The following is a 26,263-nucleotide window of genomic DNA, read 5'->3' on the forward strand; positions in this document are numbered from 1 at the left end:
TTTTCCTCACAAGTAGGTGCAAGTTTGGCAGGATTGGTGTTAGAGCGGCCGGAAATAGGAAAATAGGAAAGGAAGCAGTAAAATGAGCAACACAATGGCAAACATTAAGAATAAAAGTGTCTTTTAAAACAATAGCGAAACATGTGTGGAAAAGGGGTTAGAAAAAGAGAAGAAAACACACGCACACACACATACAGAACTAAACATAACAGAAGATGGAAAGAGGAGAGATACAACAAAAACAAATACATAAAATAAGTACACCGCGGTCCGCGGTGGTTGTGTGTGATAACAATAATCCCGGAACCGGAAAGATCACACAACAGAGAAAGGCCCTCCCGACACTTAGGCAGTAATGGTCCTATTTTTGTTTGCTAGCCGGAACCGAAAAGGGCCGTCCTCTTCCTTTTTTTTTTTCGCGCTCTGTACACACCGAAAGCAATAAGAAAGTAAACGAAACTCAGACGAAATAAGAGAGCAGCCCCCATTTACTAGCGTCTGTAGCCTGTCTGTGTTTCATGTGTATGTGTGTGTTTTTTTTGTTGTTCATCTTAAAGTTTGTGCGTCTTCACTTCCCTTTCATAATCCCCCCTCCCTCAGAAAAAAAAATCCTTCCTTCCTCCATTGGTTTAATAAAGACGCGGATAAGCTCAGCGAAGTTTAAACAAAAACGTGGAAGGGACGAACGCATATACATATACATATAAAAATATATTTTAATGCGCACAGATAGGTTCTAAGAGAAGTATATATATATATATATACATATAAATATATGATCGATATAATTATACATCACCCGGCTCCCACCACTCCTCCCACGTATCGCCTCTATCCCGTTAATGATTCAAAATTCATGCGCGCGTGTGTGTGGATGCAGACAAGGATGCAGCAATATACACCCGTAAGATATCTACCGAATAAGAGCAGGAACAGGAAAGGGCAGGCACAGAGGGCATAGAATCAGCAGAGTACGGCGAGTTGAGATTACTACCTATTACGATCTAGTATCCTTATCCGATTTTAAGTAGTACTAGTAGTGTTGGTGTGTGTGTGTGTGTGTGTGTGGCCCGTTGATCGTTTTGGTTCGTTCTCTCTACCTCTCCTATCTCTCGCTCATCATCATCATCCTCACCATCATCATCATCATTATTAGTAGTATCAGCAGCCATCATTGTCTGTTCAAATGTGCTCTTCGGATATGTTGCCGTACCACCCGGTGGAAAGTGGATTTGAAATGTGTCTTATGGTGAGAATGAGCAACAACAGAAAACAAAGCAAAAAACAAAACAAAAAAACAAAAGGAAAACCAAAATACCGGGCGTACGGACAAAGCTAAGGGGGGGTTCCACAAATAATAAATGCAAAATGCGAAATAGAAGAGAAAACCGATTCCGCGATGGCGTGTTTGTATTTGCCCGAACGTATAACTATAACCGTATCAGCTTACTTACTTATGCCTTGGAATGCTGCGGAAGTCCTCTAACCTATGGGTGCGTTCTAGTGCTGGTGTCTGAACTCCTCATGACTACTTCATGTCAGTGAGACCTGTCAGGCCTCATCTTTTAGGGACTGGGTCGTGGTTCCCCATTATCCTACCACACATAAGGAGCCCTGCCTCAAGTATTTCATTGGACTACAGAATGCCTCAGAAATTCCTCGAAAGCTGGACTTCTCATCGAGCGCATCGAGACATCTACAAACGAAGGCCACTATCTGGATCAAGCGCACCCTTGTGCGAATCTCCCCGACATCTGCGTTGTGTTCATCTACGGTCTCGGACTTTTGACCCCGAGATAGCTGACGATTTGGACGACTTCGGTGGAGCTATCACCTATCACTCCTATCACCACTCCCGTATAAATCAATCGAGCAGTTCAGCATACACTAGCCACCAGTTTGTTTATTTCCCATACCGAGAGTGCATACACGAAGGAGGTGGTCTACACGGTTTTAATGCCCTATTGGATTAAAGTAGGCTCGTACGTACGGGTGCCGGAGTGTAGAGGCAGGTCGTAAAATTAATACCATAATACCTACAATTTGCCAAGCCCCAACGTGCTTGCATTCGTGTTGCCCATTCGCAACATGTGGTTGCAGCTGCACGCGGGTGCCCTTAATGCACCGTCATGCGGGGGTGAGAACGATGGCAAAATATTTACCTGTTTGCCTTGCCTTTATTTATCCAGCTTCTAGTGGGTGGTACGGTGGCAGTTGGAGGAAGAGACCTACGGGTGCCCCATTTATCTCACGATTTATGAATGTTGATTGAAAAATTGAACACCCAACATGGGGTGTGTTTTTGCGCTTGAAGTTTCCTCAACCACCATGTTGCTTGAATGTGTGGTAGAACTTCAACACCTGGTAACAGAAAGACCCAACGCCAAATACCACATCTACCAGAAGAGAAAATGGAAAACCAAGCTTCCGAACCTTGCTTGACCTCAACGGCCTCAGCTCATCGGTTTCGAGGAGCTCAAGGTTCTCTCGGCAGGGTCAGACAGGTTGCTGCTGCTGACGTACGTGTGCTACAGCCGAGCCTTCATTATCAACTCTATTTTAATGTATTTCCTTCGCCGCTTACATCAGGACGATTGTTTTATTTCGTTGCTGCTCCCACTTTGCTTTATAATCATAATCACCACGTTATGTCATTGGCTCTTGGATTCATAATCTTAGCAAAAAAAAAGACCCCTTACAGATCAATGGCCGCGCTGTGACTTGTCCTGCGTAACAGCTGGACCTATTGAGGAACCTTTAAAGGCAAAAAAGTGGAATCGGCAACCCAAGACTTGCTTAGAGTTACTTAACAGTCTGTCTGGGGTCAAGTGTCTCCATGTTTAAAACAATAAAGCGATTTTGACGTAAAACCTCCACTCAGAGGAATTTACGCCTTATTGTTGTTACATCTTGTTTAAAACATGGAGACACTTATCCAGATGACCTGAAGAATTCTGTGAAATTTTTGTTTGAATCGTTTGTTCATAAAGACTTTGAATCTCGGAGACGTCGTTCGCCTCTTTAACCACTCTGTCGGAACCAGCATTGCATACTTTCAGGCGTGTTTACAAACACACCATCAACCTGCAGTTTAGTTTTGAATGAACTGTTATTAGAATGTTAGTAAATCAACTCTTTCATTTCCCTATTCTACGCGAGCTCGAGATGGCCACATGGATAAGGGCCCGTCCGTCCAGATGCGCACCACTGGATGGTGGTTGTGGTTGGTGCCGGTGGCGGGTGGGCATCTGCTGGTCAAATAAACACAATAACAACACATTAAAATAGATGTTGATAAGCAAGTAGCAATAATCAACGCTCCTCAACTGCTGCTGCTGCTGCTGCTCGGTGGCGGGCGATATCTGCTGCTACTAAAGCCGCCCTGATCCACACAACACTACCGGCCCCGGTCTGTCAATCATTCTTCACCCTTCCGCCAGCCGTCCACCGGCCGACGCTCTGCCGAAGGATTGCCGAGACTAGGCCACAGCGACAGTTGCATAGTAAGAGTCCGTTTTGTCCGCGCTGGATCTAGGAGCGCTGCAGCTGGACGGGGGGGCGGTGAAGGAGGAGCAGAGTCGCGCAAGTCCCTATAGGCAACACGCTGAAACCGGCCCCATAATAGGGTTCCCTGGTTTCGTTGGCCGGCCTGCTATCCCTAGCTGGGCTTGACGGACGGACGGGTATGCGGAAGCGAGAGAGGGAGAGAGTAGGCGCGCCCGAGATAAAGCGCGTGCAAGTGGGCAGCCGGGAGTGGCGGGATTGGGCTGGGGAACGATTGTCATATGCGGGCGCAACCCGAACGGTCTCCGAGGTCGTCGCAGCCGCGGAATCGGTGCGAGAGCAATTTGGCGAGTACAAATAGTGCTGTACGGTGGCTGCGACGCCTCAGTTTGACGTTATCATCCGCCGCTCGGTGTTCGGCTGAGCACGAGTGTCGTAACTCTCACTCTCACGCTCGCTCGCACCTTTTCGCTCGTTCGCGCACTAAACAACAACGGGCCCATACCGCGGGGGCCTTGCCTTGTTGGTGATGTTCTAGCTCGTCGTGGTGACCGTTGTACTGTCAATGTGGGCCACCATCGCGTCGTAAAGGGAGTTCCCTTTCTGTGAGTGTGTGCAATCCTGTGCGAATCCTGTGTGGTGTCCTGTGCCGGTTTATCCCCAAAAATCCTCCTGAAAATCCTCCGAAACTACCCAAAGCAAGCACAACAAAATGGACGCGTGTGAAGCGATGCCCAAATCGGACACAATCAAACTCCGCAACAAACACATCGGGTAAGTACTTGGGTTGGTGCCTTGATGTTTACACATCTGCAACGTGTGTGTGTGTTTGTGTCTCAAAGGACGATTTGACCTGACCGGGTAAGGATGACCCGGGTGCATATGGCAAATGACCCAGACGACCCTGAAAACAAAGGTCGCGCGTGTCTCGCCGTCAACCGTCCAAATTCGATCCTTCCGACGGCTCCAACTGCCCCAAACACAACAACGCCACCCGGGACACATGTCTGTCCGCTCGTAGTCGCGAGCTAAAAATCACTTCCCTTCAGGGCGTCAACGCTGCCACCGATCGGCATATTCGATGCTCAGTGATGAACGACACCTTCGGCCGAAAACAGAATCGTTCGAAATTCACGGTCAAAGCCAGGGCCGATGAAGGAAGTAACACGGTGGCGGCGGTACAAAATGGGCGCGCGTGGGCCAAATTCGCGCCACTTTACGTTCCCCACTGTTGCTCGCCACAAACCTTGCAGAGTAGAAAATTATTTTTATTCCACACCTCTTCGCTAAAGGGCGGCTGACGATGATGGCGTACCCTTGTCACCTACGGGAGATCCGCCTGTGAGTCCGGTAAATTTATTTGTTTGCTTCGGAGCAGCGCGAATTACACTCGGCACCCCGCCCGGATTATGTTCCCGCGGTGTGTTATTGAGTTCACCATCCGAGTTGTTGTTTCGCGTAGCTGATTAAGTGGCGGGATGAGGATTATATTGTTTGTTGCACTCGAAACGTGTTTGCCTGTCACCATGGGGGTACCTCGGCCAGCGCGGTTGGCACGCGCCACCATCATGGGCCACAGACAGACAGACAGACAGAACTGGGGTACCGCGAGTACGTGCAAACATGCAACCTTAATCCGCTAATGATAAAAAACCACAGCATCATCGCCACTTGACTTGAGATAGGGAGATATGTCGTCTGGTGGATCGTTCGGGGTTTTTGGCTAGCTGCCAGCAAGCAGTGTCCTACCGTACACCACACGCCGGTGACGCGTTCGATTTCCGTTGGCACGTCCAATCGGTCACGTGCACACCGCCATCCCCAGCACAACCGAACCCGCTAATGTATGCCCCTTTTTGCACTTGCTTCTCTTCTTCCTTCCGTAGCAAATCGTGCCAGCTGTTCTACCGCACCGACCCGTTGAAGATAGTGCGCGGCCAGGGTCAGTACATGTACGACGAGCAGGGCGCGCGGTACCTCGACTGCATCAATAACGTCGCGCACGGTGAGTTGGATATCGGACCTCTCCCCGTCCATCCCAAAAACCGTCGAACCGGTTCCGGCGAACAAGAGGAACATGCCTGCCTCCACCAAGCCTAGCGTGTGGCATTTGGGTGCGCATCCACCAACTGCAGAGTCATCCACGAGTCTGTCTAACACATGGCTCAATCGACTCACGATTTGTTCACGTGCTGCCCATGTTGCGGGCAGCTAATCGCGTGAGTTCACTGCCACCGCGGAGGAGGGAAGACGGTGCCGATGAGGACGGCTCGAACTTATCAAGATCCATAAGTAAACAGAACATCGAGGGCATCTCGTGCGCTTTCCTTCCCCCCCCCCCCCCCCCTCCTCTACCACCGCTAGTCGGTTGACGTCAACAGGGAGCATCGCTTATCGGTCAGACCGGTCGGCTCCTGGGCGGCCCCCGTTATGGAGGTTATCGAATGTGTCGAAACAGAACGACGGGAGCGGGACGACTCGCTCGACACGTCCAATCACATTTTCAACCAACTCTGATCACGCCAATGGTATCAAGAGAGGGTTCAGAAAGTACTTGATTACTTCCTAAGACCTCCCCGCTAATGCCTGAACCGTTTCACGTGATCACAGAAGCTTCAATATCGACCCCGATTAAGGAGCGCTGTTTGAAGTATTCTTGAGTCTTCAAGACAACTTGAGCCTTCCTAACCAACTGTTGTACTTCAGACATTGGACCAAGCACTAAGTCCTTCCTTCCGGTTCCATTTTTCACGCAGTTGGCCACTGTCATCCGAAGGTGGTTGAGGCCGGATCACGACAGCTCGCCACACTCTCCACCAACAATCGATTCCTGCACGATGAGCTGGTCAAGTGTGCCCAAACGCTCGCGCAGAAGATGCCCGGCAACCTGTCCGTCTGCTACTTCGTAAATTCGGGCTCGGAAGCGAACGATCTGGCCCTGCGACTCGCACGTCAACATACCGCCCGCCACGAGGTGATTACGCTCGACCAGTAAGTAGTAGTAGATCGGTGCCTCCCAGGACTCCCTGCCTAAAGGAAAGGGAGTGTCTTCATCTAATTGCTTGTGTTCTCGTCTGCAGTGCGTACCATGGTCACGTGTCCGCCGTGATGGACATCTCGCCGTACAAATTCAATCAACCGGGCGGTGATCCAAAGCCAGACTTTGTCCACGTGGTAAGTGACTTGATTTTGGTTGCGCAACTCTTCTACCAGGATACTGATGCTCCGAGTCCGTTGCTTTAGGCTCCATGTCCGGATGTGTACCGGGGCAAGTATCGGGACTGTGACTTCCCGGAGGGAACCGATTTGGGTCAACTGTACGCCGACGAGGTCCAGCGCATAATTGAGCGAAGTCCGACCGGGATTGCTGCCTTCATTGCGGAGAGTCTGCAGAGCTGCGGTGGACAAATCATTCCACCGGCTGGTTACTTCCAGAAGGTGTACGAGTAAGTGTCCTCTCGCAGGCGTTTCTCGAAGACGGAATAATTTCTTTGAATGCGCTCCTCTGCTTCCTCGTTGCAGTGCTGTCAGGAATGCGGGCGGTGTAACGATCGCGGACGAGGTTCAGGTTGGATTTGGTCGCATCGGTACGCACTACTGGGCGTTCGAGCCGCACGGCATCATTCCGGACATTGTGACGGTCGCCAAACCGATGGGTAACGGGCATCCGGTCGGTGCGGTCGTGACGACACCGGAAATTGCCGAAAGTTTCGCCTCTACCGGCGTTTGCTACTTCAACACGGTGAGTTAGATACGGGGGGATGGCTATCCTTGGCAGTGGTTTGAAGTGGAAATGTTTGTTCTTCTCCCAGTACGGTGGAAATCCCGTCTCGTGCGCGATTGCCAATGCGGTGATGCGCGTGATCGACGAGGAACAGCTGCAGGAAAATGCACTGCGCGTTGGCCATTATCTGCTGGAACAGTGCAAAGCGCTGGCGTACGAATATCAGCTGGTTGGTGATGTGCGTGGCACTGGGCTGTTCGTTGGCATTGAGCTGGTGCACGATCGGCAACGCCGTACACCGGCAACGCGTGTCGCAAAGGCCGTCGTGGAGCGAATGAAAACCGTACACCGGATACTGGTGAGCAGTGACGGACCGGATGATAACGTCGTCAAGCTAAAGCCGCCGATGGTTTTCAACACCGATAATGCCGATGAATTCCTTTGCGGGTTCCGCGAGTGTCTTACCTATCTGGAACAGCAGCAGCAGCAGCAGCAGCAGCAAATGAATGCCACACCGGAAGTGGTTCCAGCCACGCCGGTACGTGTGACCCATCCACTCGCAACCGGTGGCATCCTTCAGCCAAGCCCGATCAGCCGCGCCCAGCACGACACATCCACACTCATCAAGTCGATCTAGGGGGGGCGGAGACGTTTGCAGCTTCCTGTTTAATTACTTTCCGTTCTATGCTTAACCATGTTTTGCCACGTGCTCATACCGGTTCCGTAACTACAACCATCGCTTTTTAGCTTAGGTTAGGCAGATATCGCACCGGACGCAAAAAGAACTTATTTGTTTTAAAAATAAGCATTATACAGCACCCATCTCTGGACGTGGTAGATGTGCGGTTTTCTCGTTTCTAGTTCATAATAAAAACTCCCCTTTTCCCTTCCGGTGCTGGCTATCACTACCGCTGGTGGCGCTTTCACTCAGTAAAATGACATCGAATCGATTTCCGGTAATGGCGCACACTCCTATTAAGAGCCGAAATACATGTTGCTAAGATTGTCGAGTCTTTCTTACATTATTGTACTGTATATATATATATATATATTTCTTTACATTATCCGTTTTTCTTCACAAAACGTTCACGCCTCGCCTGCGTAGAGGCGGACGTAAACGAGGGATCCACTTGTCACCTTTCCCGCGTGCTTCCGGTTTCAGCCGAACCTTTCAAACAGTAAGCGCCAATTATTGAAACAGAGACCAGGCATACCTTTCGTGTTTTAATAACTAAAAGTTTACATAAATTACCCATTCGTTTAACCCTTACCGCCTTTCTACATTTAGTCGCATTCCAACCGTCGGGTCTAATTTGAAATTGGCAAAGCAAACAAAAACACGCTCTCGCGCTCTCTCTCTCACACACAATAAACATAATTTTTGCTAACTAATATCTGAAGGAGGATGATCGTGACCTACTCGGTTTTCAAACTGTTTACCGGCCACTTCCGGTTTAGCGCAATCACATGCTTCATCATCATTATTACACCTCTCGAGACTGTATCGAGCGGGACAGATAATGGGTTTTTAAAGGTCCTCCATACAGGAAAAAGAAGTTCTTTACCCGGGTCCGATGCCACTCACCATTATCTCACCATTATACAGCATATTTGTTCAACCCCAATAGATGCGCGCGGTTGGCATGATGGATGGCTTGCTTCACCGTTCTGATGTCTTTTATCGCGATGTCCTCCTTCCCTTTTAATTGTTGGCGTTGGCGTGAGGTTAGAACGCAAAGAACGCTTCTTCTTTCTTGGCACTACAAAACCGCAAGAGGTCTCTCGGCCTACCATTTCTGGCTTTTTGTGTATTGATTTTACCCGCAGCAAAGTAGTACGGGGGGGGGGGGGGGGGGCGGTCTGGATGGGATTTGAACCCCGGGTCCTGTCGTGTGAAGACCGGCCTCGGCCACTATATTCGTTGTTTTTCGAAAAACGCGCCTCAAATAAGCCGCCCGCAGGCTCTAGAGAGTGACGCCCTAGAGAGGCTAGCAAGATGGCATCTGAAAGCGACTCTATAGCATCGGTTGATCGGCCGAACGCATACATGTGCAAGGTGAAATTAGGAACGCCCAAACTAATATCTGATGTGTTGTGTTCGATTGCGTTTGTTGCTACTGCAGCTTATCGTTTCGCGCATACTACTCTCACGGCTCGATTCGCTCCGCTCGTGTGTGTGTGTGTGGTTTGGGTGCAAATGCGCATTAGCGCCACTTAATCAAATCGCGACCTTTGCTGCGATTGTGTGAGTGCATCCTCCCGATAAGTTCTGTACCAGTTCCAACCACCAACCAATCATTGCTGCGACGCAAAACTCACTAAAATGATCAAGAATTTCTCTGTTGTATCGTTAGAAGCATTAGTATTTCGTTACCGTCGGGTAGCGCGGTTACAACTCTATCACGCTAATATACGCTTTCTCTGGGTTTAGATTAATGTGGCGCGCCTTCTCAAGCGACCGTCCCAACCCGCTGCTATCCAATTTTCCAGTTTCAGTCAGAGTTCCGCCTATTCACAGCGCCTTTGTTTTTTTTGTTTCTTCTTCTTCGTCTCTGTGCACCGCGCGCCTGCTCATCCCGCTTGTGAGTACAGTCTTTTAATATTACCATAATTCTTCCTTTTATTGGCTCACCGATTCGTTCCTTTTTCGTTCGATCGACGCGTTTGGGTATTATTCGTTATTGGTAGGAGTTTGCTTTTAACCACCCCCACCCACAAAAATCCCACTGTAACATATGAGGAGGACGTACTTGGTGGTAGGGGAATAGAGGAGGTACACTAGCGTTTTAGCGGTTTCTTCTGGCTCTAGTGAATTTTTAACACCTTAACATCTTTAAACTGTACATTTACTCACGCGATTGCGATTTATATCTATATATTAAAGTGAGAGCATCAGATATCAGTTCTCAGATGGGGATCGAGGGGGGGGGGGGGAACCGTTCGAGAAGTGCCACAAAATTAACATCAAAACGAAACCCGTAAAATCGAACAACTTTTCTCTAGCTTGGGGTGTATCCGGGTAACACTCGCACACACACACACAAAAAACCAAATGTTAATATTTGTTCAACCCGCGAATAACTTATTTTGCTTAAGGGAGATATAATTGCCCAACTAAAAAAAAACACAGGGGGTAAGATTGTAAGATATAATGGGTTAAGAATGCCGGGTTCGGTGTACTTCTATAGGCACGCGCCATTTCCAACGAATACAACGAAAAAGTTTAGAAAGTATTATATCGTATGCTAAGCTGCAAGTGTTGGGTAGTGAGCTCGAGTTCACACTCTTCGACCTCTCCTCAGTGAGTGGTGAGCTACCGGGAGGCCTCACTTCTCACATGTTAGTGAGCAGTTGACCTCTCCTCTTTACGAAGAGCTACCTGACCCAACACTATAAGCTTTGTCTTGTTTACTGGCTCAAATTGTATGAGCCCGTCTGCCCTCACACACACATACAACCCACCACATTTGAGCGGTTGTTTACGAACGAAGCGCCACTAATGAAAGATATTATAGATGGGCTGCTGAGTATCTTTTTTGTTTGTAATTAATCTCAACACTCTACGGTGCAACAAAATCGGCTATCGGGTAGTTCGGGGTTTGTTCGTTGTGCTTCGTGACCGTGCTATTGGTTTTTTTGTTTTTGGTATATCATTTAACGACCATTTCCGCTGTTAGTAAGCAGTAGAGCCAGACAAGCCCTCGCTACAAGATTGGTGGTAGTAATAGTGCATTTTTCGCGTCCAAAGGAAGTAAAATGAAAATTCGACCGTAATGATCGATGATTGATGCTTCGTTGTCCATTGTTCGTCACACCGTCGACCCGAAACTATATAAATTTATAACGCGAACCCGACGGTTCCCTAATTTGAAATGTCAAACAAATGTATAAGCTTAAATACGTAACCGAACGAAACAACGGGGAAGAGAGAGAGAGAGAGTGGTTGGAAAGGAAGTTGAAGAGGGGTAGGAGGTGTTCTGCATACCTCTCTGCACCTCCAATCCCCCCCCTCTCCCGCCCCGTTGGTTGTGAACCGGTCGTCGTTTAGTTACGAAACGAATTATCTAAACTCGTAAATTTGAATGCAGGATTCGGCTACGTGTTGAAGGGTTAACGATTGATACCTGCGTGGAAAGATTGTGGGTTGCGTTAGTGCGATTAGGAGGGGGGCAGTTTGATCGTCCAAAATACACGTACCATTCTGAGGAACGATGGTAATAGTAACCCTCCATGACGGCTTGCGATTTCTGGAAGCAAATATAGTAGAACCCGGCGAAGGATGCTCCGTTAATGTTCTTTATCTTGTGATCAGGTACCTGGGCGAAAGTAACAAAAGGATTAGATTCAGGGTGGCGTGACGGTCTTTCGGCAAAGCAAATGGAAACCTACCAAAAAATGTTCCTTCCAGCGCATAAACACGTAGTCACTCTTCGCTAACGCATCATAGTCAAAATCGTCCGAGTTGAACGTCTTTTGGTACTCGCTGAAGGCAGCAAATTTTCCCTGGAAATCCAGAAGTAAAAAAAAAAACAAAACACACAATTTACCTCTTCAAGGGCATTTGGGTGGGGGAATAAAACACTTACAAAATGCTTTCTATCTACATCCTCATCCGCGTCCCATTTGCGTGTCAGGAAGGGATACTTTTTCGAAATAATTTCCCCGTCGAAGAAGGTCGTTAGGGTGGGAAATTCAAACGTTAGTCCGGTGATTTTTAGATACCCACACAGATAAGAGTTTGCCTCGTCGACGTGCTGCGGGAGCAAAGAAAATGCAAACATAACATTAGGCAACGAACCCGGCTCTCGGACTTCTCGATCCGCTTACCTGCAGCACCACCTCGACCTCGTACGCATTGCCTTTCGATTTCTGTGAACCACGAAACTTGGAACCATTGTACAGGAGGGATTTCGTGACGCCGAGCTGTTTGGAGTTGTTGGGCGGCGGCGGAACAATGTCCACCCGGACTGGCATGATTTCGGCGGTGTCACGGTTCGGGTAACGTGCTGCTGCTTCCTGTTCCGGCGACTCGCCCTGATTGTTGTGGTCGTCGTCGTCGTCGCTCGGTTCGAGTCGGTCCGGCCGCTCGGCTACCCCACCACCAGCGATGCCGCCCACCGCCCGCCCACCCTTTTCTGACCCGCACGTGCTGCTGCTGTCCGCGCTGGTGCGCTGCTGGGGTGTGGTAGTGCCGTCGCTTGGCTTACACTCCCGTTCCTGCACTGTCGCCGGCTTTTCGGGCTCCCGTTTGTCGGTTTCGGCTGCGCCTTCTTCACGGGCGGGTTCGATAGCCGTTGTGCCGGACACGAGGGCGGGATCGGCACCTTCCCCTTCTGCCGCACTGATGCGTGTCGTCGTCGTTACTGGAGTGGTAGTACCGTCGGTTAGCTCCTTGGGTTGATCGTCACCACAGGGAGACGGCAGATCCGGTAGTACCGAACTACCGGCAGCTTCCTCCACACCGATCCCCAGCCCTGAGCCCGCCTCCGCCCCGTCCGTACCCGTGCTAACCGCTGGCCTGTCGCCGGTCTCCGACAGGTGGTGCTCCGTTTCTTCCGGTCGCTTGCGGTTCCGGTTGCGGCGCCTGGTTTTTCCCGACACGGCGGCTGCGGCCTGTGCGCTGACGCTGTACTCGCCTAGTGTCGCTTCCTCCTTCTCCTCCACCTCCTCCTCGTTACCACCGATGGAGCTGGGTTTATCGCACGGGTCGGTACGATTTCGCCCTTTGCTCTCGCTGATTGTCTCGAGCGTGCTGATACTGGTTGTTGTTGCTGCTGCTGCAGTGCCGGAGGACAATTCTGCGGGCGCTGCTTGATAGTTGTACGGTTGCGTGTTGGTTGCTGATGGTAGAACAGCTGCTCCAGTTGGTAACGTTGCGGAAGCGGTGGAGACCGATGAGGAGGAGGAGGTGATGGTGGAGGAGGATGAGGAAGACGTCGTGAGGGACGTTGGCGGTAGCGTTGGTGTGTGTGACGACACCGAGGAGCAAAATGATAAATTTTCTCGCCCCGTCTGTTCTCCGCCTTCGGGCAGGGCTGCAAGCGTTGTTGCTACACTGTCCAACCCTACGGAACGTATTTTCGGTAGCGGAATGATTGTTTTTATCCTCCGCTTCTTCTGCAATAGATGGGAAAAGAGAAAACGTTGCCAAGCTTACATGAGTGCAGCTGTCCCAGACATCCCGATGCCCCTTGCCCGCATCTAGTCTCACAAAACGGCTCTGCTGCTTGTGTAAGTTCTGATAGCAAGCGAATTGAACCCTTTTCGAACAACCCGGAAGTTTTGAACCGTCCGACCGCACAAATCACGCAGTACGGTGCAGCGCATTGACGAACAGTACAACGGCGCGAGACATCCAATTCCAAAACAAATGCTTGCTTTGACGTGTTTCGACCGACCTGTCCGCGCAATGTAACTACGCTGTGCATCCGCCACGGTACGCACTGGTCGGTGGAGGTTCAGGAAGCGGACCGCGTTCTAGGAAGCATTTCGCTTCTTCCTGACCCTGCCGCGCCGTCCCGCAAGTACGAATCCCAACCTAAGACTACAATCAGTGCAAAAGCCACATCAAATACGAACGATAATACTACGCCACAAGGCGGCCGAAAGTACGGCTGCAGTTACCTTCTTTTCTTTTTGCTGGGGACAGTTGATTACACCAACCGGATGCTGGATGATCTGGCCGGCAATCAACAACCTTTTCCGTCCGGATGGCTTAGCACTCGAAACTTCTCTTTTCTTACGCGATACGGATGCGTTTTCAGCTACCCTTTTTTTCTCTCCTCGATTCGTTCTACACTATTTTCGTTCGCACAGGGACTGCGATGCGATATGTATGTAAATGTCAAAACGGTGGTCGTGCAAGCAGAGTTTGACAGTTGTGCACAGCGCCCAGATTGTTCTGGTGATGATTAAAACTGGGAAGATGCCTTTTGAGAGAAGTTTTATGGTGGAAAGGCATTAATAATTGATTGCTTCTCTAAATTTGAGCTGAATTTACAACGATACTGTACCAAAATGACCTGTGAGGGGTTTGTTGTTATGATAGAAAATGTCGGATAGTTCCGACAAAGCTCCGACAAGATAACCACATGACAACTGTACAAGATTTTCATTCATTTTATCGATATATTAAACTTCCCTGTGCTTTGTAGCTGAAAGGAGTGAAATAAGACCAGTACAATAATTTTGTAAATGATTATTATTTATTAAAAACATTACAAAGACATTTAATCACCGACATCGCCTATAATCACCTTGGGCAGCATGGAAACGTTTCCGCGTATTGACGCGAGCCTCCATCGCGAATTCCATACTAATGTGTTGACAAACAAGTTCTAGCAATCGAACGAGCAACGACACGCACACGAACGCCCCCACATACGCCATTGTGCTTCGATTAGCTGCAACAATGACGATTTAGCAATCTGCAAGCGGTCCGACGCACCCCACGGACTGCAAACAATGGTGAGTGAGTGGCCCAAGCACACGTCGACGCGCACAACTACGATGAGCAATTACCAGCATGGCGGTACAGCAGCAGCATTAGACAAACGATCCCGCAGTGCCGAAGATCTTGCGGTCGGTGCGAAAACCAAGGCCAAGCTGGCCACCAACCGTTACCCGAGCGCTCCCAGCCTGGTGGACCATGTATCGGAGATGGCGTTTGTGATGCATCGCTGTGCCAGCAGCAGCGACAGCAGCACCAACAGCCGCAACAGCAGTACCAACAGCACCACCAGCAACAAACGCATTCCACCGTTCAACTACTACGACTGCATCAATCCAACATCCGCCCCATCAACGACGCCCCCTACGGGCCCGATCGAGTATGGCGAGTATCAGGCGACACCCCCGACCAAACCCCGTCCGTCCGTCCAGATGAGCTTCCTGGACGATCTCGTACCACAGAAGGGGCGTCGGCTCCGGAAGCACTTCAACGAGCTGGAACCGTTCGATGGGCAGTGCCGGTTCTGGACCGATTCCCCGCTGGAACGGATACATCCGGAGCAGGGTTGCATTCCCATCCTGAAGGCGGTCTACTTTTCGCGCAACAACAACGATCTAGACAAAGAGAACGCCCACTTTAAGCTGGCCGAAGCGCTCATTTCGACCTTCGAGCTGCTCAAGTGGAAAAGTGCCATGAACCGCACACCGAGCGGACTGTCGAATCTCGACTGGGAGGTACCGGGTGCGGGTGGGGTCACGATTCCCCGCGCAAGCGGTAGCAGCGAAAGCACCCATACGCCCACCGAACGACCGGATCCGCTGGATGAAAGCTGCGAAGCAATCGAAGCGAAGGAAAGCATCTACGACGAACGGACGTACTCGGCGGAAGAGATCGCGATCAGTCTGCTCGGCAAGTTCCACGACAAACAGCTTCCGTCGGCATGCGATTTCCTTTGGCTAGTGTCGGAACAGGATGCACCACAGAAACTGTTGCCCGTACCGAGCGGTGGTGTGATCGATCCGGACGAAACATCCTGCCCGCCCGATACCGGTACGCTGATACGTGGGACGCAGGACTGGGCACCACCACGACCGCAGATCATCTTCACATACCGACCACCGCCGCTAGAGTAAGTGAGGATGCCCTGTTTTGGGAGTGGGAAGTGGTTTGATCGGTAGCTTACTCTATTGTCCTTTGGTTTTCTTATCTTGTAGACGTCGTGCACAAATCGTGAGACAGAGCAACCGTTGTGAAGGATGCGGAATTAAGGTGAACCCGGCCTATTTAAGCCGCTATCGATACTGTCACTATACGGGCAAGTACAATTGCTCCGGTTGTCACAAAAATCAGATGGCCATCATACCGGCCCGAGTTATCCAGCGGTAGGTCTATTCAATCTCGGTTGCGATGTTTGTTCGTTTGCTCCACACACATCACGCTTGCCTTGCCTCCTTTCAGCTGGGATTTTACTGTGCTGCCCGTGAGCGTATTTGCGTACCGTGTGCTGGGCGATATCTGGAGCACACCGCTCTACCGTGTAAACCATCTCTATCCGGAGCTGTACAGCAACGTGAAGAGCCTACGTATGGTACGGCAGGCTCGCATCAACGTGAAATATGTAAAAGACTTTATCGTCAACTGTCGCCACTCGGACAGGTTAGTAAAATGTTGGCGAATTTTTGAGTGTCCAAATTTTTAACCTCCGCCCCACACTTCAACAGCGCGCGCCGTGTCTTCCAGGAAGTGCCTGATTACTACATCTCCGACCTCGATATGTGGTCGATGGCGGACTTTCTCGCGGTCAAGAGTGGCGCCCTGCTGCGGCTGCTGCGATCGATCGTATCGCGCTGCGAACATCACATCGTATCGTGCGTGGTAACGTATCTCGCCCGTACAGTTGTCCGCAAAACGAAAGCACGCTAGTTTGATTTTTGTTTGCTTTTTTGTCCACAGCTTTGTCTCGGTCGAGGCTTTGTGTGTGAAAAGTGTATCGGCACACAGACAAAGGAGCGAAGCGTCCTGTTCCCTTGGCAGCCGCATGTGGTGCGGTGCGAACAGTGCGGTAACTGCTACCACGATGCTTGCTGGCGAAAGGACAAGCACTGTGACAAATGCACCCGGATGCAGCGGCGTCGTGCAACGGACCAACCGACAAAACGCTCGTAGAAGAAGGGGTGGGCCGACCAGAAATACCAGCCCCGTGAGATCGTTGGTTAGAACAGTGAATGCATCACACCGAACAGGCTCTGTGTGGGCATGTGCCGCTTGGCCGATGTAGGGAAGATTAGAAGGAAGGGAAGGGAATTAACTTATTTTGCTATCGCGCATCGACCGTGCTTGTGTGCGTTTCAATGTACAGAATATCTTTGCGTTTTTTTTGTTGTTGTTTCTCTTTCACGCCATCGCACCCTGTGCTGGGTGGGAGGTATTTACATGTATAAAATATATACATACACATATATTTCCATACAACTGAATGTGCGTATTGTGCGACTCATTACGCGAAGCTTAGACGACCGTGCCTTACCGGGAGCGAGAGAGAGGTCATGAACCGAACGTCAATCATGTGAAGATGGAGATGAAAGAAAAAAAAAGCGGCACATCACGACTTACCCTCTCCACCAGCTCCTTCAACCCGCTCCACACCTTCAATGCATCCTAAGCACAATGTTTCGGAAAGGCAACGCACAGAAAAAAGGCATAAGAATGACGGAATTGACCTTCGTCGCGGTCGGCGTGAGATGATGCTACGGATGCGGATATGGTTGATGATGGGGGGATTCGGTTTAGGCTTCACAGGTAAACCGTACCGTATGGGACAATCAGTTTTTCGCGCACCACGCACACGGCACAACGGATACACACACGCTCTCCAGCCACCGGAATGAGACTATTCGACGCATCACGGCAGGCTGATCGGAATGCGCGTATGGTAAGGACCATCCCCCAAAAAAACGAAACGAATTACTGCTAGAGGGTAGAAAGGAGAGTGTTTTTTACATGTGTTAAAGCAAAAGAAAGGCTGCTAATTAAATCATCTGTTATCTGTTAGATAATGCGGCTTAGTGAGACTTTTAAACCAAAACGTGACGTTAGGCTAGGCGCGCGCGTCTGCTTCAACAGCACCAGATGCCTCAACCGATGGCATCACTGTGCCCCTCCAAGTGGTGATTCATGCCTTGCGCCACCTTTATCCGCGTGCCAACCCCGCTTAGAAGAGGGCAAGGTCAACCGAAGCGAACGAAGGCAGAACAATGATGATCTGTGCCTTTTGAAGAAGCCCTTTGGAGAATTATTTATTAACTTTTGTGTGTCTGTTTCCTTTTAGGCGCTAACCGGATACGCTCTTATTGCTGTGTTAGCAGCGTTCTGTGTCGTGGGGACGCTGGTAACGACATGCGACGCCGCTATACTTCCTGCTGCTGCCTTAGGTAATTTGCAGTAAAAAAAAGGCATTCAGTTAAGGCATTCTTAGTGAAATCGCTTAGAAAATAAGATAAGCTTTTCTTTAAAAAAAATTAACACCTCTTGGTACATTTTAAACAAACGCTAGAAACAATCATGCTCTTGTGGACGTAACGGATAACAACTAAGCGGATGTTAACGAGCCTGAAAGGCGACTTAAAAGCTAGCACTATGTGAACCGCATATACTTGTACGTTTGTGAAATCACACCTCCGTAAATTTGCTCCTCTTCCTACCTAGCGGACAGTCCAGTTTACTTCGGTGGCATCGTACCGGCGAACGGACGGTTCGGCAAGAAGATACACCATTTTCCCAACACCCGGGATAACCGGCAGTATCCGCATCCGGCGGCGGTGGTTGGTAGGTAAGGATGGGTCTTTTGCTCGCCCCCCCCCCCCCCCCCCCCCTTGGAAATCACGGCTCACCCCTCACTCACACCTTACTTTTCGTAATCCCGCTCCAACGTTGGACGTTCGCGCTTTACAGCGAACTCTACCGCGCAGAACGTGATCGTGCCGACGATGCCTAGCACCACCAGTATCACAAGCTGAACGTGCAGCCCGCAGTAAGAGGAGTACACGAAGCTGGCCGCTGCCGCTACCGACTAGATTAGGGCGGGAAGGAAAGAAAAGCAAGAGTGAAATGATTATCGCTACGTAAGCGACGAACCCACAATACAGACATCCCAATCAACCTCTGTTTTCTTTTTTTTGTACTCCACTCCGCGCAAAGAGAGAGAGAGAGAGAAATGTCTAGCCTGGTTGTATAAATATTGTTGTCTTTAAGTGAAGCAAACGCACCTGGGTAAACTTGAAGATCGAGAACGCTTCGGCGGGCTGGCTCTTGAACACACCGCCCAGCATCGAGTAGCACTGGGTGTTGAAGCATGCGTCACCGAGCCCAAGCAGGAACGAGCAGCACATCGCGACGATAGCGCTCGGTGGCTGGATGTAGGACAGTGCATCCGTATTGCCGAACGGCGCACTGTTCGGCAGGTTCAGATAGATCAGGAAGTACGCCACCATATGCAGTACACCACCGGCAATGACGATCGGATCCCGGCCCCACCGGGTAGTGGTGCGCGTACCGAGCAGCCCGAACGCCACACCACCAAGCACCTCACCGACGCCGATAAAGACACCGTTCAGACCGACGTACTGTTTGGCGGAGGTACCGATCGCGTTCGTAAACCCGATGCTCGAACCATACACGCCGCTAAAGAAGGATAGCGCTAGCCCTGAGAGGAGTGTCAAGAAAGAACGATTCGGTAGAGCGATACCGTACACCACTCGATCACCTTCTCTCTGTTCTTACCCGTGTACACGAACGTGATGCTCAGCAGCATCATGCGTGGCGTACGGAACAGGCGGATTGCGTTCAGGAATGCTTCGCGCGGACGGACTTCCGCACCGAGTTCCACCGGTACGTCGCCATCGTTGGCGGAAGGCCGACGCAGGCAGGTTAGCATCACCAAGCCAACGATCGCGACGGCGATCAGGACCGCAAACACGATGCTACGCGTCGTCTCATCGATGTGCGTTTTGCCCTGGAACGTGAAGAACACCAGCAGATTGCCGAAGAACATGCTGGGGAGATACGCTGCGATGAGTTGTGTATCCGGTGCAAACCTATAGGGATGGCGTACCTCATCTGTAGCATCGCCCAGAAGATGCCAGAATTGCGCGAGATCGTATCGCCGGTACTGCACTGGGACAGGTACATGCCCTGGCCGGTCCAGATGAGGGCGGCACCGGCACCAAGCACGACGCTACATCCGTACAGCAGCACCACATGCGGCACAAAGAAGCTCGCCATAAACAGGCTGAAATAAAGTCAAAGTAAGCTTAGTCTGGGAGGCGGTCCGGTGGCCGAGGCGACAGCGGCGCCGGTCTTCACACGGCAGGGCCGGGGTTCAAATCCCATCCAGACCGCCTCCTCGTACGAAAGGCTGACTACTTTTCTACGGGTAAAATTAAGTCACAGAAAGCCAGAAATGGCAGGCCGAGACCTCTCGAGGTTGTAGTGCCACAGAAGAAGAAGAAGAAGCTTAGTCTGGGAAGGTTATGTCTGGAACAAAGAACTTGTCTCATCGCTAATGAATCACTAACTTCAAGCCAAGTTAAAGTCCAGATTAGTATCGCTTTTGTGGGTGACATATTGTGCCGTGAGACTACGACAGGATTAGCTATCCTGGGAGATGATCAAAAGTACAATTGGGACATTGGGATGATTGGAGTGGAAGCGGCACCGGCTTCTGCCCGTTGATTGCGTTTGTATATTGATTAAGTTTGTTTGTGGCGATCGTCAAACAGGGTTGGCTCATGCGCTGTGTGCCGTTTCGTAGTTGCGGAGGAAGCAGGGCGATGCTTACCAGTAGGTGATAGCACCGATGGCCATCGCCAGCCGCGGTCCGATGGCGGACAGGACCGACGGCATGACCCAGTTTGATAAAGAGAGGGCAGCATAGATAATAGCCAGGCTCGTGTATCCGTCACCAGTGAACGAGGGCAGGTCTGTCTTGATGCTGTCGATGATGGTTTGCTGGAGAGAACGGAGAGAACCACGCATATTGACGGTTAGAGTAATCATATCACCATCTCTATATAGTGCGGCAGTTGGATTTGTTTTTCGATTAAAAGTATTGCTATTATAATACTTTAGTTCACAAAAACGACCCACGAAATGCAACCTCAATTCCGCGAACCTCCAAGCGAAGGTCATCCGGTGTCTCGCGTAACGATTAATCAAACTCCACGGCGACCTTGACCGCGGACGGATTTGAAAAGGTGAAGAGGGGGAGGAGGGACTGGAGCAATCTGGGCTGTACAAGCAGCAGATACTCCACACAAACAAACAAACGCCTCTTGCATATTGATGGCTTAAAGTTGGCTGCCAAACATCTCACGATGCGTTAAGCCGCTCATCCATGACCTCAAAACATGGCGGCAGGCCTATAAAACTCCCCCAACAAGCATCGTTGACACCCGATTTTGTGTGGAGATGGTGGTGGTGACGAACGGAAGCGGGGTAAGTTGTAAAGACATCATATCGTGTAATAATAATGAGGTCCCGCATCAACAGCAGTGTGTACATTGAAGATCTTGAAGAGTGATCTTACGATCGAAACTTTTTTTTTCGCAAATCGATTACCCACTCCCCTCCCTGAAGGAGTGAAGTGGCAGGGAGCTGGAATGTTGCAGGAGTTGCTCTGGATGTCCTTGGAACCGTTGCCGGGCCTTGGTTCCAATTTCTTCGCCCAAAACCAGTTCACCACCGGTTCCACCATGATCGAGGCGTGGGCAGAATGGCAGTTACTGTTGCGCGAAGCAGTTGGTGCTGAAAGAATGCTAAGGAAAAGGAAGTTGTCCTTCAGGTGTGTGTGTGTGTGTGTGCTCTAGTGGGAAGGTCTCTCCCGAGAGCCGCTAATCCCGAAGCAGAACTATTGGAGCTTATCGAGATGTATGAATGAGATAGTTAGGGATTTAGCTAATAGCTAGAATCTAGAATCAAGTGCTGTGGAAGATCCTTGACCTGGAGCGGTCTTATCGATTGCCACTAATCGAGCGGACTTATCGGTGAAGTTGAGGCCGAGTTCATCGGTGGCCTTAAGAAACCCACTGCCCATAAATCCCTGTTGGGCCATCCGATGGAAATATTCGAGTGGTTGTCGATATCTCCAGCAGTAAACAACTGATAGGCCCCTGAAAGCTCGAAGTAGAACACACAATTTGGTTAATCCCAATCTCCGTGACTTCAGTGCGCCGGACATTATTCGACCGAGAGTGTTGCACATGTAATCGAGCGGCACAACAGCGAGTGTGAAACAGAGCAACCGATTGTTTCTCGCTAACGTAACCGATTCTCCAGTATCTCCTATATATGGTTTCCCATTATGCGCTGCTGGTGGTTTTCTTCACTTTCACGTCACGTTGCAGCGGAGTGGAGTGGTCGGGTGCTTTCCCAGCTGTTTGGAAATCGATTTTGCAAATTAAAATTATCGCATCGAACCCGTAACTACCTGAGCGCATTCGCGGTGACGGATATTTGGATTTAAATTTGGATGTCTTACTAATCTTCATCCAAGATAATCTGAGCACCAGTAACTTCGTTCCCGCCATTTTTGTTTTCCTGGGCGATCCTCCCACATTGCCAAACGCAACGCATTTTCTACATTGCTCCGTCCTTCAACGCTAATGAACCAATTTTAAGGCCCAATTGTATGGAAAGGTGTTGGTGCACCGCAGCCCAACACCACTTCCGCATTCCTTCACAACCAGCCGTCCAACTAGCGACGGTTGGAAAGCTCGCACCGAATTACCTACCTCAATGTTGCCGAGCGTTTGAAAGGAGGTAAAGATCAGCATGAAGCCGCCGCCGAGCAGCAGCACATTCACCAGATTCCGTTCCACCATTGTTCCGCACGATCGCGCACACTAGCAAATAAACAAAACAATCAAGCACAATGCGTTCGCGCACAACAAAAACAAAACAAGCGCCCAGCAGCAGCAGCACGTCACGTCCGCGATCGACGGTGGCAGGATTGCAATTGAAGTCAGGGCAGTCCCGAAAAACGGTTGCAACCGCGCGATGAGAAATGTCCGCCCTCCCCCGTCAGTACGCGACGCCGGTCGGACAGCAGCAGCAGCAGCAGCGGCACGCATCACTTTCATATCGCTCAATTGTGCTAAACTGCCGCTCGCATCACCACTACACCAGCGCCCGGATGCAGTACTACCACCGACAGATTAGCGCGATCGGCTGTTGGAGAGAGTGAGAGCGAGTGAGTGGGTGAGAGTGAGAGTGGAGGCTTCTCGTTCACAGCCTACAGAGACCTGACGGTGTTTGAGATGGGCTGTAGTGTTTGTAGAGGGTGAGATTAGTTCACTGGCCCTCCTCATAATCTCTTATCTGAGACGACCGCTCCAGTTCATCCGGTTCTGGAACGAGATCCCAGTGTCGCCGGAGTATCGGATCTCCGGGATATTGTTACCCGAGATGGTTGCATTAACTGTCCCCTTTTCAATGCAGCGTAATGTTCAACTTTCGCTCACACGATCACGACGGCGAGCCTTTTACATTACTGAGGGGTCTTCAAGACAGGCCGAGAGGGGGGGGGGGGGGAGGGTGCAATTCGGCTGTAAAGTGAAATGGAGATTTCTCTCTATAAGCAAATCGACTTTCCTTTACTCGAACTGCATTTGCAACTCCGACAGACGCGTCGGACAACCTGATTGGGCAGGGGTCGCCAATGAGGTCTCGATCATCGAAGCTCCGTACGAGCTTGAGCTGACCAAATTGCAAGTAAACCGCCAAACCGGACGGTCTTGCTAGACGTCGTTAACCGCCAAGTTCCTAATAAGGGGGTTTCAAAAAGGCGAAACTTATAATTTTGCCCTCACACTCCCAAAAGGGTTTGGGCTGTTCACCTCAACAACCTGCAATCTGTTCTGAGCCGCTGTGAGATACATTTCTAGGCAAAAAAAAACAAGATCAGCTGCAGGTCAGTTACATCGGCGATCTTCCAACATATCATCAACGCGCTTATCGCAATTATGCAACTCTCTTGGTTCATGGTGGTTTGTCCGCTCGGTTCGAACAGAATGGGAGGGGGGTGGAGATTGCATAGATGCAGCTCTCGGGGCAAAGCTGTACGCGTTTCTGGTGACTCACACACCCGCGCGCGCGCGCTCTATGCATAATCGGCCGACCGAGGGAAAACAATTAATTTTCCATTTAAACGTCTGCGTTTTTTTTTTTCGACCCTTCGCCCTTCGGCTGTCCTCGCGAAAACCCTTTTTAATGTAATTTTATACACTCTACTTTTCAACTCTATTCCCTCTCTCTCGCTCTAGGTCCCTGTAGCAGTAGTCGTGGCTTGTGGTTGTGCTTTTTTATCCTCGTCAGCCACCAAGTTTATTTCTTGTTATTATGAAAGGGTTCTGTGTATTTTTTTTAAATTAAGTAACAATAGAACACCACCCTCGCCCACGTTTTGAGGCGACTGTTTGATCGAGTTTTGTAAACGAACCGTACGCTTGTCTCGGTACGGCGGCATAGTTACAGATAATTTTTTTTTGTTATTGGTTTTTATAGTTTTATATTTTTTGTGTTTTGTTTTTGCTTTGTTTTCTTATATGCATGTACCATTTGTTTGTTTTTTTTTTTGTTGTTTTCGTTTGGTAAACAATGCATTTTTTCCCTAACTGATAAATTCAAAAAATATATATAATAATAAACAATCAAACGGTGTTATTTACATCTAAGTCAATTGGCCAGCTCCCCGCCACCGTCCTCGGCCGCCGGCACACCATCCCGCTCGTCCAGTATCGCACAGACGTACTCCGCCATATCACTGGTGTCGGCCTGGACGTCGCCGGCCCCGTATCGCTGAAGAAATTCCATCGCCAGCAGCTGCTCGTAGTTGCCCCGCTGCTGGAACTTTTTCTGCAGGCAGCTGGCGGTGAACGCGTGAAACTCCGCACTGAACTCTTCCGAGTCGGGGGCCGCGGATTTGGGCAGCCGGGGCGGTTCATCGTTCACCACCTGCTTCAGCTGCTCGAACGGGGTCCGCCAGGTTGCGTAAGGGAAGCGGCCGGTGGCGATCTCCACCATCGTGATGCCGAGCGACCATACGTCCGACTTGATGTCGTAGCCTGCCGTCCGGCTGCACGAGCTCGGATCGATACGTTCCGGTGCCATGTACGGTTTGCAGCCGGCATCGATCGTTTTCGCTACCGAATCCACCAGATAACCTACCGGGGCGAGCAAAAACCCGTATCGCTTAGTGGGTGCGCAGATGGGGTTCGGATGACCCATTGACTACTTACCCGATATACCGAAATCGCACATCTTCACCTCGCCGCGCCGATTCATCAGCACGTTCGACGGCTTCACGTCCCGGTGGATGACGCGCAGCTCGGTGTGCAGGTAGTGCAGGGCGCGCACGATCGCCAGCGCAATCCGGCCCAGTATGCGCTCGGGGATGGTGCGCCCCGGGCGCTTGTACACCACCGGATAGAACTTGTCCACGCTCGTGTCCATCACCTCCATGCAGATCCACACGTCGCCCTCGCGGAACAGGGCACCGTAAAACTGTACCGTGTGCCGGCAGTCGCTCGCCCGCATCGACACGTCCAGATCCATCAGCAGCCGTTTCTGCTCCTGCGACTGTACGCCACCACCGCCAAGGCCACCGCCCGCACCCATCCCGCTCGTGACGGTAATGCGCTTGACCGCCATCACCGTGCCGGACGGTTGGTGCAGCATCTTCTCCACGATACCGTACGCGCCCCGGCCCAGATCGGCCAGCTTGCGCAGATGATCCGCCTCGACCACGAACGATCGTTCGCCCACCGTCAGCGTACCGCGCTTGTCCAGGTTGCGCGGTGTCGCACCCTCGGCACTGTCCGGCACGGTGCTACCGCCACCGGTGTCACCGTCCAGCTTCAGCTTGATAATCGGTTTGTTTTTCCGCGGCATCGTGCGTGCGGATGGAGAAGGAGGAGGAGTAGCGCGGCAGTGCAGGCGATACTCAGCAGCAGCAACAGCCCAAACCAGAGAAACCCCGACCGACAACAGAAAAACCTTGCGTGCTTCTGAGTTGATAAAAAAGGGGCAAACCGTAACCGAGGCTGTCACTGCACCAAGCACCAGCGGGGGATCTGTCACCTCTGGTCACAATCGGCTATTTGACAGCATCACAGCTATACGACCGCGTACCGGACGGACGACGGACGGCTACAAAAGGTCCGGGGTGCCGTTTTTGTCCCGAATTGTCGAAAACAATTGAAAATTAGTAAATTTGCACAGAAAACTATTGCCCGAATTAATAGCGTCGTACAAATCCTTCCGTAAATAATTGTTTGTGTACAGCTTGATGCTGTGTGATTTGACAGCTGCCAGGGGTGTGATTTGGAATTTTTGAATCGACCGTTGATGAGCGGACTGTTGATGTTAGGAGATGGAAAGTCCTCTAATTTATCAACCAAAACCACTTATATCGAATGAATTGTGATTAGATTAATTTTGCATACTATTGAAAAGATTATATAATGATGAATTATTATATTTGATGGAAAGAAAACTCAGGAAAAAAATTGTTACCAGAGAGTATTAGCGAA

At 50.4% G+C, this 26,263-nt stretch overlaps 6 protein-coding genes across 6 annotated transcripts; 3 read left to right on the forward strand and 3 right to left on the reverse strand.

Moving 5' to 3' along the window:
- Positions 1 to 3,868: 3,868 nt before the first annotated feature.
- On the forward strand, positions 3,869 to 8,254 carry LOC118504119 (alanine--glyoxylate aminotransferase 2-like). The gene is made up of 7 exons (XM_036038213.1): positions 3,869 to 4,278; positions 5,391 to 5,509; positions 6,261 to 6,495; positions 6,585 to 6,678; positions 6,748 to 6,950; positions 7,027 to 7,246; positions 7,317 to 8,254. Exons 1-7 carry the CDS (start codon positions 4,217 to 4,219, stop codon positions 7,863 to 7,865), a joined length of 1,482 nt encoding a protein of 493 aa, XP_035894106.1. The 5' UTR covers positions 3,869 to 4,216; the 3' UTR covers positions 7,866 to 8,254.
- A 2-nt stretch (positions 8,255 to 8,256) lies between these two features.
- LOC118504110 (uncharacterized protein DDB_G0271670-like) lies at positions 8,257 to 14,202 on the reverse strand. The gene is made up of 7 exons (XM_036038202.1): positions 13,853 to 14,202; positions 13,627 to 13,772; positions 12,056 to 13,345; positions 11,815 to 11,982; positions 11,618 to 11,731; positions 11,426 to 11,544; positions 8,257 to 11,352 (listed from the first exon to the last, which is right to left on the reverse strand). Exons 2-7 carry the CDS (start codon positions 13,654 to 13,656, stop codon positions 11,289 to 11,291), a joined length of 1,785 nt encoding a protein of 594 aa, XP_035894095.1. The 5' UTR covers positions 13,657 to 13,772; positions 13,853 to 14,202; the 3' UTR covers positions 8,257 to 11,288.
- On the forward strand, positions 9,581 to 17,150 carry LOC118504102 (run domain Beclin-1-interacting and cysteine-rich domain-containing protein-like). The gene is made up of 6 exons (XM_036038190.1): positions 9,581 to 9,810; positions 14,564 to 15,807; positions 15,893 to 16,060; positions 16,137 to 16,334; positions 16,400 to 16,553; positions 16,632 to 17,150. The coding sequence occupies exons 2-6, from the start codon at positions 14,693 to 14,695 to the stop codon at positions 16,842 to 16,844; spliced, it is 1,848 nt and encodes a 615-aa protein (XP_035894083.1). The 5' UTR covers positions 9,581 to 9,810; positions 14,564 to 14,692; the 3' UTR covers positions 16,845 to 17,150.
- A 305-nt stretch (positions 17,151 to 17,455) lies between these two features.
- LOC118504196 lies at positions 17,456 to 18,837 on the forward strand. Its single transcript, XM_036038378.1, has 4 exons — positions 17,456 to 17,610; positions 18,007 to 18,109; positions 18,384 to 18,507; positions 18,630 to 18,837. Exons 1-4 carry the CDS (start codon positions 17,563 to 17,565, stop codon positions 18,670 to 18,672), a joined length of 318 nt encoding a protein of 105 aa, XP_035894271.1. The 5' UTR covers positions 17,456 to 17,562; the 3' UTR covers positions 18,673 to 18,837.
- On the reverse strand, positions 17,720 to 22,844 carry LOC118504138 (UNC93-like protein MFSD11). The gene is made up of 6 exons (XM_036038235.1): positions 22,466 to 22,844; positions 20,515 to 20,684; positions 19,789 to 19,965; positions 19,458 to 19,729; positions 18,944 to 19,380; positions 17,720 to 18,747 (listed from the first exon to the last, which is right to left on the reverse strand). The coding sequence occupies exons 1-6, from the start codon at positions 22,553 to 22,555 to the stop codon at positions 18,583 to 18,585; spliced, it is 1,311 nt and encodes a 436-aa protein (XP_035894128.1). The 5' UTR covers positions 22,556 to 22,844; the 3' UTR covers positions 17,720 to 18,582.
- A 1,163-nt stretch (positions 22,845 to 24,007) lies between these two features.
- Positions 24,008 to 25,910, reverse strand: LOC118504146 (dual specificity mitogen-activated protein kinase kinase 6). The gene is made up of 2 exons (XM_036038249.1): positions 24,971 to 25,910; positions 24,008 to 24,895 (listed from the first exon to the last, which is right to left on the reverse strand). Exons 1-2 carry the CDS (start codon positions 25,620 to 25,622, stop codon positions 24,408 to 24,410), a joined length of 1,140 nt encoding a protein of 379 aa, XP_035894142.1. The 5' UTR covers positions 25,623 to 25,910; the 3' UTR covers positions 24,008 to 24,407.
- Between the last annotated feature and the right edge of the window lie 353 nt (positions 25,911 to 26,263).

This window comes from Anopheles stephensi, chromosome X (assembly GCF_013141755.1).
Source record: "Anopheles stephensi strain Indian chromosome X, UCI_ANSTEP_V1.0, whole genome shotgun sequence".
NCBI lineage: Eukaryota > Metazoa > Arthropoda > Insecta > Diptera > Culicidae > Anopheles > Anopheles stephensi.